Raw genomic sequence first — 19519 nt, 5'->3', positions numbered from 1 at the left:
TTAATTCTTAATTACAAAAAACATTGGATAGGATGGATAAGTTGTTTATTTTATAAATTCATGTTTTGGTTCAAGTCGGTTAACCAGTCAGAAAGCAGAATGAGCCACACATTTGGGTCTTTCATTTGGGTTTCAATGCTGAAATCCAGTGTGTTTAAACCTAAAATGTCTCCCACTGATCTGAATGGTCTCCAACTAAACCACAGCACCGACAGTCAACCATGAGTCAGTGCTAGTGCAGCTTCTGCACTAGCACTGACTGGGAGGGTATTCTGGAGGTTTTGAGATTTCACGAGGCCTGGCCTGCCCATATAGGCTACTGAGAAGGAGAAAAACTTGGACGCACCCCTGCAGGTTGGGCTCTGGCAACACAGGTTCAGTTGTGAATGTGGTATTAAAAATAAGTTTAAAAAAAAACAGAGTGCTGGATACATACAGTACTACTATTAATGAAGATATTATTAAATTGGTAAAGTATTATAAATTTTTTTGTTAAATGTGGGTGTGGTCTGACAACACTGTTGTTTTGAAAACAGTGAACAATAAATAACACTGTACAAGTCCCTCATTGAGGTTAGAATCTGTGTCGCCAAAGAGGGCACAAGAACAATCCAAAAATAAAAATAAATGAAATCAGCTTCAGAAAAAGGCAGACAATAAATAAGTAAATGACTCTTTAAAATGTTTTAAAGCACTTTTCCATTTCAAAATCACACATGGAGATAACAGTAACAGGCATGGAGTAACAAGAGGAATGTAAAAGAGCCAGAGGTGGGTAGAATAGAATAGAAAATGACGGTAATGTTACTTCAAAATAATATAAATGAAGTAGAAGTACAAAGCAGTGGTCCAAGAAATTACTTAAGTAAGAGTAAAAAATAAATGAGTAGTAGTTTTTTCCAAGTAAGAGTAACTTAAAGAGTGACTGCCAGCTGACTTACTCAGAGTGGAAAGAGAAATCAAAACTTTTATATAAAGGAAGAGTATTGTTACTTCAATAAACATATTACTCAAGTAGGTGTAAAAGTATGCTGCTAGAAAGGACTTTAGAAATATAATTTCTTTAAAAAGTTACTCAAGGAAATGTGATTGAGTACTACCCATCTCTGGCCAACAAGTTCAAAATCTAGTTTAAAACAAACCCAAATCAGCTACAGAAGTTAGAAGTTGCAGTGAAAATAATAAACAAATAAACTGTAAAAGTGTTTGCAGGGTTTGACAAAAGAGGTGAAATGATTTGGCAAAGCTTAGAGTAAGTTAGGTACAACATATTATTGTTAATCTTTATTGCATTGTGTCATTATTCAGTTTTTGAGCTTATTTCATGTCCAAGAGGATACTGAAATGCAGCATTCTGTAAACAATGTAGCTCGTAGTAGTAGTAGTAGTAGTAGTTTGAGAGCAATAGTCCGCAGTCAGTTTGGGTTGTAGTAGAGGTATGGTAATAATAGCAGAACTAGTAGTAGTGTTGTCACAATACTAAAAAATTCTAACTCAATTTTGATACTAAGAAATAGACTCGATACTCGATACCAATTCCTATAGCACAATCTAAAGCCATTCAGGAAAGGTTCATTTCTGTCCTGTGAATGTGACTTTTTTTTGTGTCGATACCTCCTCAAATGTGTATTTAGTTTCGCTACTAGTTTTAGTATAATGCAGTATCTGTTTTTCGATACTTTTGACGACTCTTAGTAGTAGTAGTAGTAGTAGTAGTAGTAGTAGTAGTAGTAGTAGTAGTAGTAGTAGTAGTAGTAACAAACATAGAGAGTGTGCTCACAACAACCACGTAGGAATAAACTAGCTCTCATGTTTTCTACTAACAAAATGTTTACAAAAAGACTGCATTTAATCCTCTTCAAAATATATGGACATGTAAAATGTATTGATTAAGAAAAATATTGATTATGTTTACAATCACAAACAAATGGAGAGAGTTGTGATAGTATTGTAGTTTTATACTGTTGCTGATATTTCACAAACTAGATAACACTTTAGTTCATCAACACTGAATTAATGCACCAATTAGCAACATTTAGCAATACGCATGCCAGCACAGATTCCTGCTAAGCTAATGTAAACTCTGAGGTAACTTGGAAGCTAGCACCACTCGCTAACTATTACACTGCTAACATCATTTAGCTCTATCAATAACATTGTAGGGCTGCACAATTTAGGGACAATATCTAATTGCGACTTTTCTAACAAGCATTGCAGTTGTGATGATTTGTGATTCATGTTTTAATAACGGAATTCTTTAGAAAGTTCACATTTTAAACATGTCCAGAAGAATTGACCAAAAAAAAAAAAAAAAAAAAAAAAAAGAATGATAAGAAATACAACAATCACATTCCAGAGAATATTTGTACAGATCTAAACTTCAGGGTTAGCAGTTTTTATCCAGAATAAGACAAGAGGTTTTTGTTGTTTGTGGAGGATATTATGGTACTTTTTGCATCATTTGTGATTTGTCAATTTTGTCCATTCAAATTGGGATTTAGATTCAGTTGCATTTAAGCTTGCAGATATATGACAGAAATATTGTAGACATATAATGGAAATGAGTTTTCAGAATTGAATTAGACTTGAATAGAAATTAGGGCAGGCTAGGCTAATCCAAAACTGAAAATATGCTAATTAAAAAGTTTTATATTAAGATAGTATTAAGGCTGCACTTTATAGTGGATGGTCCACTGCCTTCTTGTCTGCATGGAGATAGATAATATCCCTTCGCCTGGAATGTTTCACACTATAGCACTAAACTTAAACTGTATTAAAAATCTCCATGGAGATAAGATGGCAAGCCATCAGGCCAAGTTACAGGTCAGAACTGTTCAGAAACAAGCCCACTCACAGTAAGAAGACTTTATGTCGAAGTGAGTCTGGTCACAAGTGACAAGTCACTGTTTTCAGATAAGCGTGACTGACAGGTGGATTAGCCAATCAGGGACATGCACGGTTCGTCAGCAAAACAATATGGCTGCTTACAAGGAAAAAAGAAAGGGGGAAAAAATCCAAAATATCACAGGCGCCTGGAAAACATTGCAGATTTTTTGCAGAATCAGTGAGCCAAGCACTAAACTGCAAGGTTTAATGCCATACGGTGAAACATTCCAGGCAAAGCAATAACATCTACATGGAGACAAGTTGGAGACTGATCACCACGACCACCACCACCATAAAAATGACAGTGCACCTTTATTAAACAGTAAATATGAGGAAATACAAAAAATAAACTCAGCTGTACAAAGTTCCTCACCATTTCGACCTAAAATGCACTTGTGAAATTGTGTCACTGCTTTTGATCTAGATGAGTCCATTCGAGCAGAAATTGTCACAGATCGCTGGAGATTTCACAAAAATATCAACCCGACTGTAGCTCTGTGTGGTGTTTTGTTTTTCTTTTTACAGAAGAGAAAAAGACGTTTTAGGGAGACTAAGAAATCAAGGGCCAAGCAAAAAGCACAAGGAGGACACAAGAAAAGACAGTGATAGTAACAGCCCTTAGAGCCACAAAACATCCACATATTTGTGAATAAGTTTTTTTTTTTTCTTCAATTCCCTTGCTTATACCCATGTGCCGGGCTTACCAATTTACAGAATTTATTTAATTTGGAGGTTATTTTATTATTTTGTCATCCATTTAATCCTTGTTTACTAGTAGAATTGCTAAAAGATGCACTATGTAACTTTTCAGGTGGAGGACCCGCTACCTACTTGTTTCCATAGAAATGTGATTGTTTTGGCTATAGAATAATGCACAGTATGGAATCTGATCTCTCTCCACTGAGACACATTTGAAGCCACAAGGTCAAGTTAATAGGTTAGATCTGTGGGGAGGCAAACCTGCTCACAGTAAGAATCTATGTTTTTCAAGGCAATAAAAACAGACTTTAAAAATCCAGAGATGAGTTTAATTCCACACTGTGAAACAGTACAAATGACATCCCCTTGGAGACAAGCAGGTGGCATATATCCAATCAGAAAAGTTACATAGTGCACCTCTGAAGCTACCATCCCTGGTTAGACTGGTTGGCCAGTTGTATTCTCACATATCACCACTAGATGCTGTCTACGTTACTACAGTCTGATAGTGAGTGTACAAGCTTTGGCCTGAGAGAAGAAAACCAGATTACAGGTGAGTCTGAGGTCACGTCTTATTTCTATTTCCTCGCTTCCTTCTCCTTGAATGCTCTCCTCAATTCTGCATGAAATGGGTAAGGAAGTCTCACCCGCAGGGAGGAGAGAGGATATAGTACATTCCTCAGTAAGACCAATAAAGTTTGATTCTTTTATCTAATTTTTGCCTCCTGAAGCCTCCAACCTGTTTATTCCTTCCTTCTGTGGTTTTCTTTAGGACACCACTTAATATGATTTGATTGATAGCTGAAAAATAGAGGACTGAGGAGAGGAATCAAGAAGAAGGAAGCGAGGAAAGAGAAATGAGACAGGGCCTGAATCATTGGCTATGTCTGAATGTCCATCCTAGCCCCTAACCCCTTATTTACTACATAAGCCCGCACTCTTAATTGCACTCATTAACAGAGAAGTTTGGACGCACAGTTCACTTCTTTTGGCTCTGGGTGGAAAAAAAAAGTCAGCTAAACTGATAAAACTTGATTGAAATCATAAATAAAGACCAAATCAGACTGACACACAAGTATTTATCGACTAATAAAAATCATATAGGTTTTTGGCTTTAGTACCCTGATTCAAATATGGTGGATTCTCCCTTGTTACTGTGTCTCTAAGCTGCTGTTGAAAAAGAAGATAGAAAGTGGACAACATCACATAAAAGTTGTCAGGCAGGAATTTGTGCTGGCTTCGTCTCAATTTGGAGTAAAACATTTGAAAACACACATAGACTGACACGTACATGCACGCACAACCACCTCGTGCCTTCAGGAAACTTCTTCCCTCTCTCCAAAAGCTGTCCACTGTAACATCCTCTTCTTCTCTTTGAAATAATCCACTTTTATACAACTCCAACCTCCTCCATTTTGTGTCCCACGGGTCGATGTCGGCCATTTTGTGTCTAAGCAGAATCGTACAAGAGCACAGTAGAAGTAGAGAGAGATAGAGAGAGGGCGTGGTAGTTGTAGTTTTCTTGGTTTTGGGAGAATACCAGAGAAAGTAGCTGTAGTTTAGTGAGGCAGGGGGACCAGGATATCCACGTAGTTGATTGGGAAGAAACCAGACTGGCCGTGGATCATCCCTTCATACCAGTTTTCGTCGATCTGGTTGGTCAAAGTTATGATGTCACCCTCTTTAAACCCAAGCTCGCCTTCGTTCTCCGGTTCAAAATCGTACAGCGCTCGGCAACAAGGCTGGTCCATGGGGGCTACGAAGGGAAAAAAAAGCAAAGAAAATGATTATAGTAGTCATTTTAATGTCCTTTATTATTACACAACATTGATTCTTGTTAGTTTTAAGTTATAATGTTGTTACTTCATTCAAAACGTACCTGGAGTTGTGTTTTTTTGTTTGATTCACATGTATGAGTAATCCATTATTATTAGTCTCATTAACTCAAAATGCTCTGTTGCACCTTGTGATGTCATGAAGCTGTAGTTTTCAAATTAGCTACCTTTTACCTTTTGTTCAGTAGAGATTGGCAATTCCAGGGCTAAAATTATTGCTGTACCTTTTACTGTCTTCTAGAATTGCTTTTCACATACAAGAAAGTGGAATTTAATGAGCAACTAGCATTTTGACAGCACACTTTTTGATTGTCAAAGGATAGAAACATATAATTAGATGCAGACACACACATTTCGTAATAGATTTAAAAATAGGTTTAACAAAACTATCTCCATATTGTTCTTTGCTTGAAAATTGCATCTGTTTTGAAGTGTTGTCATGGAGACTGACCCTGTGTTTTGGGTTATTTTGGTCCCATTGAGAGCACACCGTGTTCAGACAAAACAGAGTCATTTAGGAGAACTGTGTCTGAATGAGTCCAATATTAAAGCCTCACTGCCTTTGCTCCATTCACTCTCCTGTTCACATGGACACAGCCTGACTGACTGAAATGAATGAAATATCACTTAATAAAACCTCAAACATGACAGACCAGGAAGTTTCTGTAGAAGAATGTATGAAAAATGAATAAAGTCTAATGAAAATATACATTTGAGTGAATTTGCAAAAGATTTGTGTTGTCATAATATTAGAATTGTAAACCTGATTTTGATACTAAAAAAAGTCATCATACTTAAAAGGTACTATATTAAATAAAATGGATTCTTGCGAGATTTAAGCCATGCTAGTAATGTTTTTACCTCATCAAAAACAAACCTGGAGTTATGTTTTGTTTCATTCACACATGTTTGAGTAGCTCAAAATGCTCTGTTCCACCTTGTGATGTAGTAGTACTAGTTTTCAAGTTAACAGCTACCTTTTACCTTTAGGTCAGTAGAGATTGGCAAATTCGGGGCTGAAATTATCCAAATGATTCTAGTGAAGGTGTATGTGGAGCACTTCCTCTATTACCCATGACATCACAAGGTGGAACAAAATGTTTGTGAGAAGACCTCAGCAGGGTTTGTGTAATAATCATGTGCGAATGAAACAAAAGACAACTCTAGGTATGTTTGTGATATGGAAAAAACATGATAAAATACAGATAAGAAAGTAGTATAACACAGGCCCTTTAAAACACTTTGTATTGCAATAGAATTATATTTTCAACACTAAATATTAGTATCTTTAATATCACTATGTAGTCTCCTAATCTCTGATATAAACCAAGACAATTTTAAACTATTCATAATAGGCCCAGCTTTGTCCAATCAATTAATATTTCTGTGTGTTCTGTATTACAAATGTTTAAAATAGTACAGTGAACAATGATATGATGATACAATGATGAGAGAAAGTCAGATAGAGAGAGAATGCAGAAGAGAGGGAAGCCTGGGTGATTTAGGCTTATAGTTGAGCATTGGATAGAATTGCTAACCACATTCATTAGTATTGAGCCCGGAAGAGATCACTAGATTACTCAAACATGTATGGATGACATCTAATATATCTTCAGGCATATTATTAAGGGAACAACATTAGAACATGGTAGAAAGCTTCAAAAAGTGGATTTAGCATAATAGCCCATTTGAAGACAGACCTGGTGATCTTCCAGGGGACTTGGCTGAGTGGATGCCCCCGTTGTGGCTCTCGCTTGGGGGTAGCAGCTCCAGGGTCATGCGGGGTTTGGGTGTGTACTCTTTCCTCGGTTTACTGGACACTTCCTTTATCCTGAAAAATAAAATTAAATGGAATTAAAGGGGTTGTACCCATTTTATTTCCAAGTAGTTGAATAGTTGAGTAATTCTTTTTTTTTCCCGCACAGATATATTGTATATGAGAATGTGTTTGAGAATTTTTCTTGTTTTGAAGACAGTAAAAATCTAGTGCAGCACATTTAATCTCTCATATTTTGATAATTTGGTATTTGGTATTTAGTTGAAATGTTCCAGAGTATGGCTTTAACTGCATGGGTGAGTACAGACCTGTCCTCCATTTTGCTGGAGAGTTGTTGGAGGATTTCTGAGGCGCGACTGTGGTACTCCAACTGTGCCTGGACCAGAGCTGCCAGCTGGCTCACCTGCTCAATCTGAAACACACATTTACAATGCAAATATAATATAGCCATACAGTTCAGTTCTGTTTAATGGGAATTTTTACATTTAAAGAAAACATATTGCCCTTGTTTTTTATTCATATTTTACTTATTAACCGTTTGGTCGGGGTTGCGTCACCTGCCTGTGTCTATGGATAAGTTTGGAATGTTCCAAAGTATGACATTTAACTGCTCTATCTTACATTTATTAATTTACAGGTCAAAAATATCTACAAAAACAGGCTAGTCTTGTTTGGTCTCCATGAAGATGAGGGTTTAATGCTATACTGTGAAACATTCAGACAACAACAACAGACAAAGCAATAATATCTCCAAGAGAAAGCATCTGAAGGACCCCCCACCAGAAAAGTATCATAATGCACCTTTAACGATTGAGAAAAATATCTTTTTCAAGGGTGTCTGCTCTATAGTTATAATCAATGACCCCCGTTAATCATTTTGTTATATTTTGGACATTTTAAATCACAATATTCATCTAAAACAACATAATAAAAAACTATAGTGCCCAATGAGAGCTGACGTCGCTGTAAATGTCATCAGTGTCAAGAGCCGCACAGCTGTCGGCATCTACTATGAATAGCTACAGATCACATTACCAATATTATACTGCTGAAGTCAATGGAGCTTTTTACATTATCAACTCAATTTTAGATCAATATTGGTGTTAACAACAAACAAAACACAAATAAATGGTCTATATGTTTTAATGTTTTGTTTTAAGCCCATAGTTAAACTCACGTCGCTCTCCAACAGGTTGAACATGCTCTGCTCTGCGATCTCTTTGCTCTCGTCAAACTTCTCCAGAGCCTGTTTGATCTCCTCATCCTGGACCTTCCCCTGACGCTTCTTCTTATAATCAAAGTCCAGACGTCGCCCCTCCATCTTCTTCAAATGGTGCTGGACAGGAGAAAAACACATCTTTAGAATATATGGCACTGCACTGGGCCCCACACAGGATGAAAGTTATAACTGTACAATATACACAACACATAGCAAATGCAGCTTAAAGACAGACTGTGTAACGTTTCTGGTGAAGAGTCCACTGCTTGTGTGTCTGGAGATGTTATAGTTTTATCTGGAATGTTCCAGAGCTTCTTGGCATTAAACTTGTCTATTTCACACATATTCAGTTATAGGTGGTTTTATTGCTCAAAAATAAATGTAAAAATATTTTTTTTACTATGAGCAGGAGTCTCTCTACAGCTCTAACATTAAACTCACTCACTAGTCTGGTGGCATCATTCGCTTGACTTCATTGAGATTAACTGGAGTATATTGCCAAACTCTGGAATGTTGCAGGCATTTTTCTCATTCAAAAGATGATATATTATCGTATGTAGTTGTAAATTATTAATTGCTACGCCAACAATACTCATTTTCTATAACTCTAAAACCTCCTGTAAAGCTGTCTTACCTCACTAAGCTTTGACAAATGACTTATTGCAATCAAGTTAGAAGAGTTTCTTTAATTGTGAAAAAATTTGTCTCTGTATAAACCATAATGAATCTCTGGTGCGGTTGTAGATGTAGGAGTAGTTGCTCTGACCTGTATCTCTTTGAGGTCTTTGTCGTGCAGGTTTTGCAGTGGGTCGATAAAGTTCTGTTTGACCTCCATGTCCAGAGCGTCCTTCACCTCCCCCAGTTCCTTCATGGACTCCCCCGCATCCAGGAGGGCCAGGCCTGAAAGGAAGAGAACATCTGTTTATTCATCGATCAATCAGTCTATCTATCTGTCTAGTCATTCATGCATCTATCTATCCAGGAGGGCCAGACCTGAGAGGAGGAGAACATCTGTTTATTCATCTATTAATTTGTTTATCTATTCATCTATATCTATTCATTCACACATCCATCTAATCAACATCCATCATGTCCTCTGTTTATTCATCTATCTATCTTTCTAGTTCTTTATCCAGGAGGGCCAGACCTGACAGAAGCACAGATAAATACATTTTGAAATGTATAAATTTATGTATTTTAATATTATATATTTATCTTATTTAAGATAGTTTAAAGTCACATTTCTTCCTCCAAAGCCTTGATACACTTGAAAACACCTTTTACCCATCTACCTGATAGGGTTGTGCTAAAATGGAAGAATTGCTATATTTTGATAATAAATTTGATGATACAATATCAGTATTGTAGAATGCTGAATCAAGATATCGACAAAAACACCAAGATCACGTAAAGGGGGTTAATACGAAAAATTTTAAGACCAAAATGACTAGGCTTACTGCAGCAGTTACAAAGAAGAGGGGTGTCCTTTTGTTTTGTCAATTGGACCCAGAGTTGATGAGCTGGAAGCACCTCCATGAACACTTCCTATTTGAAAACCAGCAGCTAGCAGGTTAGCTATCCCCATTTTGTATATAGTGTATGGCCATGTATTGGGTGTTGTATCGAACTGAGGGGGAATCTGTGTGCTCCAAGCCCTATCCATCTATTTATCCAGCAGAGGCAGGCTCTCCACATTACAGAAGAGAGACAGAAGCACCAGGTCATTATTTTCACTCCAGTCTGTGAAGCATTGACAGAGAGGTGCTTTATGTGTGTCCAGAGGTGTAACTCTATCGCTTAAGGCCACTCATCCATCCAAACACTCACTAAAGATCTAACTACAAACATGAGTAGTTAACGCTGAAGTAGGCACTTTGTGGGCTTTACTTTACACTTTAAGAAATGTAATAAAATGTTTTCTCACAAATATTGCACAAATTAAATCATATTTGAGGCAAAGATATGATTTAAAATTGTCATAATTGTTTTCCCAATGGGGCTGTTCCCAGCTAAAGAAATTCTTGGCTGACTAAAGACATGTACTGCAGATCAATTAGTTGACTAAAAAGGGGTGTGGCAAAAACAATCAAAAGAATCGCCAATAATTTAAAAAATAACCTCACTTCAGTAGGTCAGGTGGGATAATATGTTTTTTTTTAATAAATACAAAAACTTTGAAATCTTTGTTAAGTATGTTTGTGATTTGTTTATATACAAAAAAGATAAATTAACAAAAATAAATGGCATATAACAAATTACTGGGATAATTAAAGCCCCAGTATGTAACTTTTTAGCCAAAACAGACTAAATAACAGCATGATTTTTTTCCATTATGGTTGTTTATTATATTACCACATAAACCTGACTGGAGAAGGACTTCCTTCTGCTTGTTTCCATGAAAATGTTGTTCCTTTGGCTATAATCTTCCACTCTATGGCATAAAACGTATCTCCATGAGAATGTTCGAAAGTATGGTTTTAACTTTCTGTTTCCCTGGAAGCATCCAGCTGACTCTCCACCCCCAGAAAGTTACATACTATCACTTAAAAAAATCTAGTTTTTGAGACTAAAGGCACTTGATTTACTCCATTAAATAGACCGTAGGGGGCAGAATAGTGTGAAAAGGCTTACTGAATTGACAAAATAACAGTGAGAAAAATTAACAGTGAGAAACAGATACAGGTAGCTTCATAACTGACCGAAGCAGGACTCCTCTCCAAGCTCCCGGCCAAACTTGAGCATGGCGTCCCCAAGAACGCTCTCGGCCTGTGGGTACCCAGGGCCCTTCTCCTGCCCACGGATCTTTGACATGGTGTTGATCATACTCAGCTTGGCTCTGGAGGCTGAGAAGGACACAAAAATATTTTTAAATTAATTTTTAAAAACGCATTTAGATAACAGAAAAGCAAATTAAAGTTTAGTTTAGTCTTTATTTGTCAGGGACCAGATAATTTGCACCAGATTTAGCTACTTTTACTTTCCATCTGCAGTCCCTGGGCAGGTGAACACTAATGCATTTTTGACTGCATAAACAAATGGTTATAATGATTTCACTGTCATCTCCAGTTTATACTAGTAAAGTGAAATTATTAAAGTAAGATTAGTATATGCAGGGTTAAGTCAAGGCCTGCACAAAGTATCGCAATCAAATTGAAATCAAACTTTAAATAGTCGTATTTAACAAGTCACTGTAAAAGATCGGAATTATTTAAGTATCTTCTTATTTCCTGGGTTCCAGGTGTACGAAAAAGACTTGGAGTTGCAAAAACTCCCCAATTCTCTTAAGGAGAAGGACAAGCAACTACAAGGAGAAGTTAGTGCACATAAGGGGTTCTGTGGCCTGTATAATTCTATAATACAGGAAAACATGCAGCTAAAACAAGAGCTGGTCAACTCCAATGAAGTTATAGAAAAGTTTAATGAAAAGCACTTAAGAGTTGCAAAAACTTACTGCTACAGAAGAAGGAAAAGCATCTACAAGACCTAGTGAATGCACATAAGGAGATCCGGTACCTGCATAATTCTAAAGTACAGGAACATGTGCAACTAAGGCAAGAGTTTGCAAACTCCAAAAGAGTCAGGGAAAAGATGAATGAAAAAGACCTGGAGTTGAAAGAGCTCAAAGCTAACCTCCTGAAAAAAGAGAAAGAGCTGGAAAACCAGGTTAGTGCGTACAAGGAAAGAAGATGTCTATATAACAATACAGTGGCAGACACTGTCCAGCTCAAACAACAGCTGTCCAACACCAGGAAAGCCAATGAGAAGTTGAAAGAAAAACTTACAGAACCTACAGAGACTCAAATCACTTGTAATAATGTTGGTGGAGATCAAACCAACAAAGCAAATGAGAAACTGCCCAGGAAGGTGTAGGAGCCGACTTCTGAAATCTTTTCAACACGAGAGGAGCTGCATTTTCTGAAGCTTCATCGTGAACGTGAAAGAGCACAGCAATCCGACCGTCCAAAACGAGCGGCTGTAGTGGAGCAGCAGTGGAAGGGGCCCAGGCATCAACAGCGCTAGAACTCCTCCAAACATTACCCTTTACGTGCATTAATAAAAATAATTACTAAAAATATTTTAAATGTGTGCTTTGGCCTTTATTTAGTACTTATTCATGTTTTATTGTTTTTTTTCACGTTGTTTAATTTACATGCCAGTCATATAGCATACTGCGGTGGCTTGTTTTTTATGAAGAAATGGGTAAAGTAAATGTACAAAAAATAATATAATACATCAGGGGTTTTTAAATCAGGTGAATGTGAGCCTCCCCAGTAGGTAAAGACACCTCCCCCAGTATGTCACAGGATTTAACCAGGTCTAAACCAGGACTAAACCAAGTCTAATCCAAGTCTAAACTAGGACTAAACCAGGACTAAACCAGGTCTAAACCAGGTCTATACCAAGTCTAAACCAGGTCTAAACCAGGGCTAAACCAGGGCTAAACCATGATAAAACCAGGACTAGACCTGGTCTAAACCAGGACTAAACAGGATTAAACCAGGACTAATCTTGAACTCCGAGCTAGAGGTCTGTGCGGGACAGAATTTTCAGTCCTGCTCCCTCCCGCACCTGCATTGTGTAGTCTCGCTCCCACCCACAAAGAATTGTAATTTTCATTCCTGCTCCCGCCCACCTCTGCAATATTTTGTCCCGTTCTAGCCCGCAAATCCCGCAAGATCCCTATCTTTCTTATCAAACACAGAGAAGGGAAAGGAATTGTCTAACATGGGCGCTAAATTAGACCAAATTAGCAAGTTTAGGCTGCTTAAAATGTTTTTATTAAAGACAAATTAAATATCCAGCACAAATTATGTATGATAGGCATACATGAATCATTTGTGTATTTTACTTTACACTCATGTAAAGTTTGCTGCAGGTTATCATCCCAACTGCCCGCTCACGTATTGTGCAGTCCTGCTCCCTTAGTCCTGGTTTAGTCCTGGTTTGGTCTTGGTTTAGTCCTGTTTTGGTCCTGGTTTAGTCCTAGTTCAGTCCTGGTTTAGTGCTCCTGGTTCAGTCCTGAGATCAGTCCTGGTTTAGTCTGCCTGTATTGCACCTCCCTAGTGTCTCTTTGGCGCCTCACCTATTGAAAACTGCTGCGGTATCAAATAGAAACAAAAATCACTAGTATCACACATCACGATTCTAGATGTATTTAAAACTTTGAACAGAATCCCTCCACTATTACTTGATATAGTTTGTCAGTTTTACCTGGATTGGGCTGTAAATACTCTGTGGTTTTGGTCATGATGTCCAACACTGCTCTGCTGGTGATGTCCACTTTCTGTAAAACACAAGACAAAATACAGCAATATAAGTCAAATATAGTGTAATATGGGGTATTTATGTTTAAAAACTGTCCATTCACCTTTTCCATTTCTTTGAAGTCATCATCGAGTTTTGTTCCTTCTGCACCTCCGACCTTCTCGCTGACTTTCTACAACACAAAAAAGACAAAACTGTTTAATATCAGGCATTAAAATTACATCAAGAGCCTCAAGGAATTTCAAAGTATTAAAAAACATTATTCATGTTCCAGCTTGAGCTAGAACTAGTGTTTAAAAATTTCAAACTCAATTTTTATACTAAAGAATAGACTTGATACTTCATACAGACTTTGATACCACAGTGATATTAAAAACATTCTTTATGTAGACGACAGAACGTGATTTTTAACATTAAATAGTAGTTTCTTTTATATTTCAAGGCAAGTTATAATTCAGATCTGTAGAGAGGTAACCCCAGAGTAAGAATGTATGTTTTTCAGAGAACTATTTTAGCAATAACAACACCTGTAATTAGATGAACGCAAGATAGACAGGCAAAGAATGATCCTCAACATAGACAGACAACCAGACAGCAGACCTTCCCCTACTCCAGAAAAGTTACATAAACTGATATTTTTCTAGAAATCTCCATGCACTTGCTCTATATTCAAATCACAGACACAACTTGAGTAAAAAAGCCAAATTGAATCCCTCTTGGCTCTCATCATTTCCCTTTCACTCTTTGGATTTGATTATTTTCCACAAAAGAACAAAGTGACAATTGAGTTTGAGGCAGAAGAGGAACCTCTGGGATGTAGTAATCATTGAGACGACAGGAGGCAACTGCACGGCTCTGAGACAAGATTTATCTGAGAGACGAGAAAGACTACAAAGAAAAGAACGCATTCGTAATTTCGTAGATTTGACAAATGCCGGTAAAAGTTATGTTCCTTTTACAAATCAATTCATGTTCAATATTGTAAAAAATTTGTAAAAAAAAGTTTCAGTTTTAAAGTAGCTGATTAGGTTAAGTACTACAACTGAAAGGTTTCTAGTCTTTAAGTTTTGGGGAGTCTACACAGAGTAGGATTTTCTGATTGACAGCCTACTGTGCAGTGACATCATGCTTGGGGTGTTCTTCAGGTATCTCTATGGTGGAATATTGAGCAGTTACTATGGAAACACAATGCACACATTAGCAAACACTGTTAAAAAGAGTTAATATTGGCTGAAAATTCAAGAAAAAATGCAATAAAAATTGTATTTAAACTAGATGTACTGCACAACCTTTCTGGTGGAGTGTCTACTATCTACTTGTCTTCATGGAGATGTTATTGCTTTGTCTGTAACGTTCTGTGGTATGACATTAAACATATCCATCTAGCATTTATTCATTATGGGTTTCTATTGCTCAAAAATACAATAATCCTTCTGTGAATAGGGATGACTCTGAATCAGATCTGAATTGAAATGCAACGTAAAGCATAGTAGTGTAACCTCCCTTGTGATAGATAGGTTTAATCTATACTGTGGAACATTCTAGACAAAGCAATAACTTTTCCATCCTTTCACCTTTAAACAACACGCTTTCAGGAGTCTATTCATGGTTTTGTTTAGGTGTTTGATTTTCAACAAAACAGCAAGAGTGACTAGCTGCATAAAGTGGTAGAGCGTGTGTACAGGCTACTGACTGCACCAGCGCTCTGTATCTCCCATAGGTCACTAACATTAGGAGAGCTCGTTTAATGAAATGAACAGAACAAATCCAGAGTCATTACGGAGGTAGATTCGTGCTCTGACAGAGGAGCAGGAAGGATGCCAACTGTCTCCTGTGAACTGAGACATTAGACGATGTGTTTACAGTGTGACAATGATTAACTACACTGATAATGTAGTGAAATGTCTCTTTACAGAATTGTGATAGCTCATAGTAGGGTTACGCAATACAAGATATAGATTACAATGGCTGCAATAGAGGTGGGAGCAGGACACATTCACAGTGCATAAATGAACCTTTCCTGAATAGCTTTAGAATGATCTTGAGCTGTATCAGAACAAGTACAAGAACACATAGACTAGTTTACACTCATGGACCTCTAAGGAACCTACCTGGACCACTGAGGGATTACAAAAATATAAGAGGAAGTATGGTGCTTATTCATTCTATCTGATGTTCACTGCATTCGATCAGGACTCAGGAGTTGACCTGGGGCGTGGGCGAATCAGTGAGTCACGAAGCAGGAAAACCCCCAGTCCCTTCTCTCATGTACCCTCTCTTTCTCTCTTTCTCCACCCCCCTCACTCTCTGTATCTCTCTCTCCTCCATCTGCAACCTGAAGATATTAAGAATCTAGACCAGTCGCTATGCAGCAATCTCTGGGCTTTCATTTATGTAGTTCATTGGTGCAACCCACAGTCACTGATAGAAATGAAGATACTATATACTACAGAGATCGAGTCAAAGATTTTAAAGGTCCTATGTTACGCAAAATTGACTGTTGAAAAGAAACAAGCGCGCTGACTTCCACATTAGTGGCCAATAGGAGCAGACATTGGCGTAATCGTCATCACAACAAAGAGCCGCACAGCTGTTGGTACCTCCTATGGATATCTGCACATCACACTAGAGCAATGGATGCATGAATCACTCTAAATACAACTTCAAGAGGGCAAATGAGAAAAGAAACAACTATAATATGGTTACAAGCTCTAAAAAGTAAATTTTGTATAATTGGTCTGCTTTAAACTCTTGCTTAGGAGCCCTACGTGATGCAACAACAATTCACATCCACACTCATCTACTAGCGGCAGTTTTGAGTTATAAATGCAAAATAGCCAAGGTGTGACAATAAACTATTACAATTAAATGTCTAAAAATGTTGTTAAAATTTTTATAGTTCCCAATAAAAAGTTAAAAAGTTAAAGTGTACCATATAAACAAGCAGAGTGGATTATAGTGCCACTTTAACTGCTCTTCCTCCTCTCTCAGCTCTCATAAAAGCATCGCTCACAAATTTCACCACTAAATACCACTGCCTTCCTCTGCAAATTCATAAAATCTTAAACATTTGGCTGCGCGGAACAACAGCACCCATGGGAGACAGAAGCACATATCCGCCCACCACCCACCCGCCCACATACGGCCAGAGTGCCACTAAAACCAGGGTATAGCTGCATGTATTCAAAACCCCATCTGCTCCTCTCCTCCACCAAACACAGATCACAGACAGTCCACAACCTCCACCTTCTACAACTGTAAACAGACATTTATAGAATATATTGTATTAGAAACTAGATTCTCATTTGAGCAGAGAGCAGCAGATATCGATACAAAAAAAAGTCCCATTCACAAGACAGAAATTAAGCTTTCCTGAATAGCTTTAGAATGATTTCGAGCTGTATCACAACACATATAAGAGCACATAGACTAGAATAAACCCAAGGACAACTACGGAACCTACCTAGACGACTGAGGGTTTACACAGATATGAGGCCACATGTAATATAAAAGAAAGTACTATTATTTAAAGGGTCCATAGTACTCCATGTTTTTTGTTTTTTTTATCTAAAATGTTGTTTCCTCAACACAGTCATACCTGGAGATGAGTTTTGTTTTCATCCACACATCTTTAACACATAATCTCTGCATATTTAGGTTGAGTTCTTTCAAACTGAAAACACTTACAGGAAGTTCTCCACTATGTTTTTAAACTCCATTCACCTTCATTAGAATGATTTGGATAATTTCAGACCTGAAATTGCCATGACATTCATGACATCACAAGGTGGAACAGAGGATTTTGAGCTTTGGAGATGTAGACAGACTAATAATAAAGGGTTGCTCAAACATGGGTGAATACAAACAAAACGCAACTCCAAGTCTGTTTTTGAGGTAACAACAACATACAGCATGGCTTAAAGCTCACAAGAGTCTACTTTGTGTAATATAGAACCTTTAAGGCTTATTAAAACGATCATAACGTGTTACCAAATCACACAGGTGGGGACTTGCAAGTCATGACTTGGACTCGAATCAAACTTGAGTAAAAATTTTTACGACTTGACCTGATAAAATAGACTACGACTTGGGACTTGACTCGGACTTGAACATCAGTTACTTGGGACTTGACTCAGACTTTAGGCCTGTGACTTGAGGAGACTTGATGCCTCTGCTTAAAAAAATATATATTTGTTTTTAGAAAATACTTCTCTTTTCAGTTGATACATGTGGTTCTTAATTTTATAGGAACAAACTGGAACATGTCCCTCCCACTTCTCTGTTTGTTACTTTAGATGTAACTGAAGTACTGTGAGATGGCATCCTCAAATGTACTACAGTAATATACAGAACAATACAGTAATATGTATACAGTACAATACAGTAAAATGGTTAGGTTAGGTTGCTTTATTCGTGCCTGTAGGTAAATTAGTTTTGCAGATTTGAAAGGCAGGTCCCACATTTCACATTTCATTCATCCACATTATGTACAATAAACATGTATAAGAATGACAATCACAAAATAAAGTGTTACAGTGCTCCAGTGCAGAATGATTTTGTTCCATTAGTTAAATTCATCCATCACCCTTGGCTAAAATCACAATAAATATTAAATATATTAAAAAACACACAATTTTCCAAGAGAAACATACTAAAATGGAGGGAACTACTACATAGAACATGATTGTTCCTTTTCAATGTGTAGGCTACATGATAAAATAACTGAATTTTTAAATCTCTCTCTAGTTTAACCATAATGATTCACACTCTCATCTTGTGAAGATATTTAAAAAGGAACAATTTGCATTTCTATGACTCTTATATAAATACTATATTAATATATCATGACTTTTTAAGTACAATTTACTTTAAAAGTCATATAAATTGCAACAATCTAAGCTATATTTGGTATTTTGGATTAAAGGATTTGTAGCTCAAAGCAGATGACTTGAACTTGACTTGGACTTATGGGCCAGTGACTCGAGACTCAACTTGGACTTGCTTGTATTTGACTTGGGACTTGACTCGGACTTGAGGTCAAAGACTTGAGACTTACTTGCAAAACAACAACTTGCTCCCAACTCTGCCAATGCACTCCTATTCATACAATATATATGCTTAATCCCAGTAGTAAATAGTAGAGACTGCCCCACCTAGACATTTTAATCATAGCAGCTGACAGAGGAGAGGTCAGAGTTCAGAGGTCGCAGGGGGGCGGGTCATCTAGTCAACGCAGAACGTTAATCTTGTGCAGTGGGGAATTAGCTTATCAGGTCCAGAAACAGGAGTCGTGTGCAGGTCTCTCTATCTGTCTGAGAGGCAGCCAAAGTGCTCCCTGGCACCAGGCAGCCATGTTGGATCTGATACAGATACGAGTACAGACTGGGACAGAGCCAGGGCTCACTTACAAGGCATTCTGGGACTTTTTATCTCTTTACAAACGTCTGACAGCAACTTGTAAATATTACTCCTTACATAAGATGAGCTGAATGTCATGAAGATTGGTGCATAATATTTTAACTGCCACTGAAATAAAACTAAATGTGAAAGTATTAAGACTGTGAAAAGTATCGAAAATCAGACACTAATTGATACTAGTAACTCATTTGAAAATATATTAATATTGAAAAGGTCACATTCACATGACAAAAATGAACCTTTCCTAAATAGCTTCAGAATGATCTTGAGCTGTATCATGACAAGAGCACAATGACTAGAATACAAAATTGTATGGAGTAGTGTATGTAAACACACTGGAGCACTTCCTGTATAACCACATGATATCACAAGGTGGAACAGAGTGTTTTTAGTTTGAGAGAAGAACTCAGCCTAAATATG

General features: G+C 37.3%; 1 protein-coding gene across 1 annotated transcript in view; it reads right to left on the bottom strand.

Moving 5' to 3' along the window:
- Positions 1-5101: 5101 nt before the first annotated feature.
- LOC110158304 (endophilin-A1-like) overlaps positions 5102-19519 on the bottom strand; it is a 32847-nt gene continuing 18429 nt past the window's right edge. Inside the window, exons 2-9 of the mRNA XM_055156478.1 lie at positions 13785-13853; positions 13628-13700; positions 11116-11259; positions 9183-9316; positions 8375-8533; positions 7506-7609; positions 7121-7251; positions 5102-5341 (exon numbers count right to left, since the gene is read on the bottom strand). Of these exons, the coding sequence (XP_055012453.1) occupies positions 5145-5341; positions 7121-7251; positions 7506-7609; positions 8375-8533; positions 9183-9316; positions 11116-11259; positions 13628-13700; positions 13785-13853 (1011 nt within the window). The 3' untranslated portion in view covers positions 5102-5144. The remainder of the gene's footprint in view (positions 5342-7120; positions 7252-7505; positions 7610-8374; positions 8534-9182; positions 9317-11115; positions 11260-13627; positions 13701-13784; positions 13854-19519) is intronic.

Source organism: Boleophthalmus pectinirostris, unplaced genomic scaffold (genome assembly GCF_026225935.1).
Source record: "Boleophthalmus pectinirostris isolate CB_2022bp ecotype Guang Dong unplaced genomic scaffold, ASM2622593v1 HiC_scaffold_20, whole genome shotgun sequence".
Classification (NCBI taxonomy): Eukaryota; Metazoa; Chordata; class Actinopteri; order Gobiiformes; family Gobiidae; genus Boleophthalmus; species Boleophthalmus pectinirostris.
This window is presented reverse-complemented; position numbering and strand designations above follow the sequence as displayed.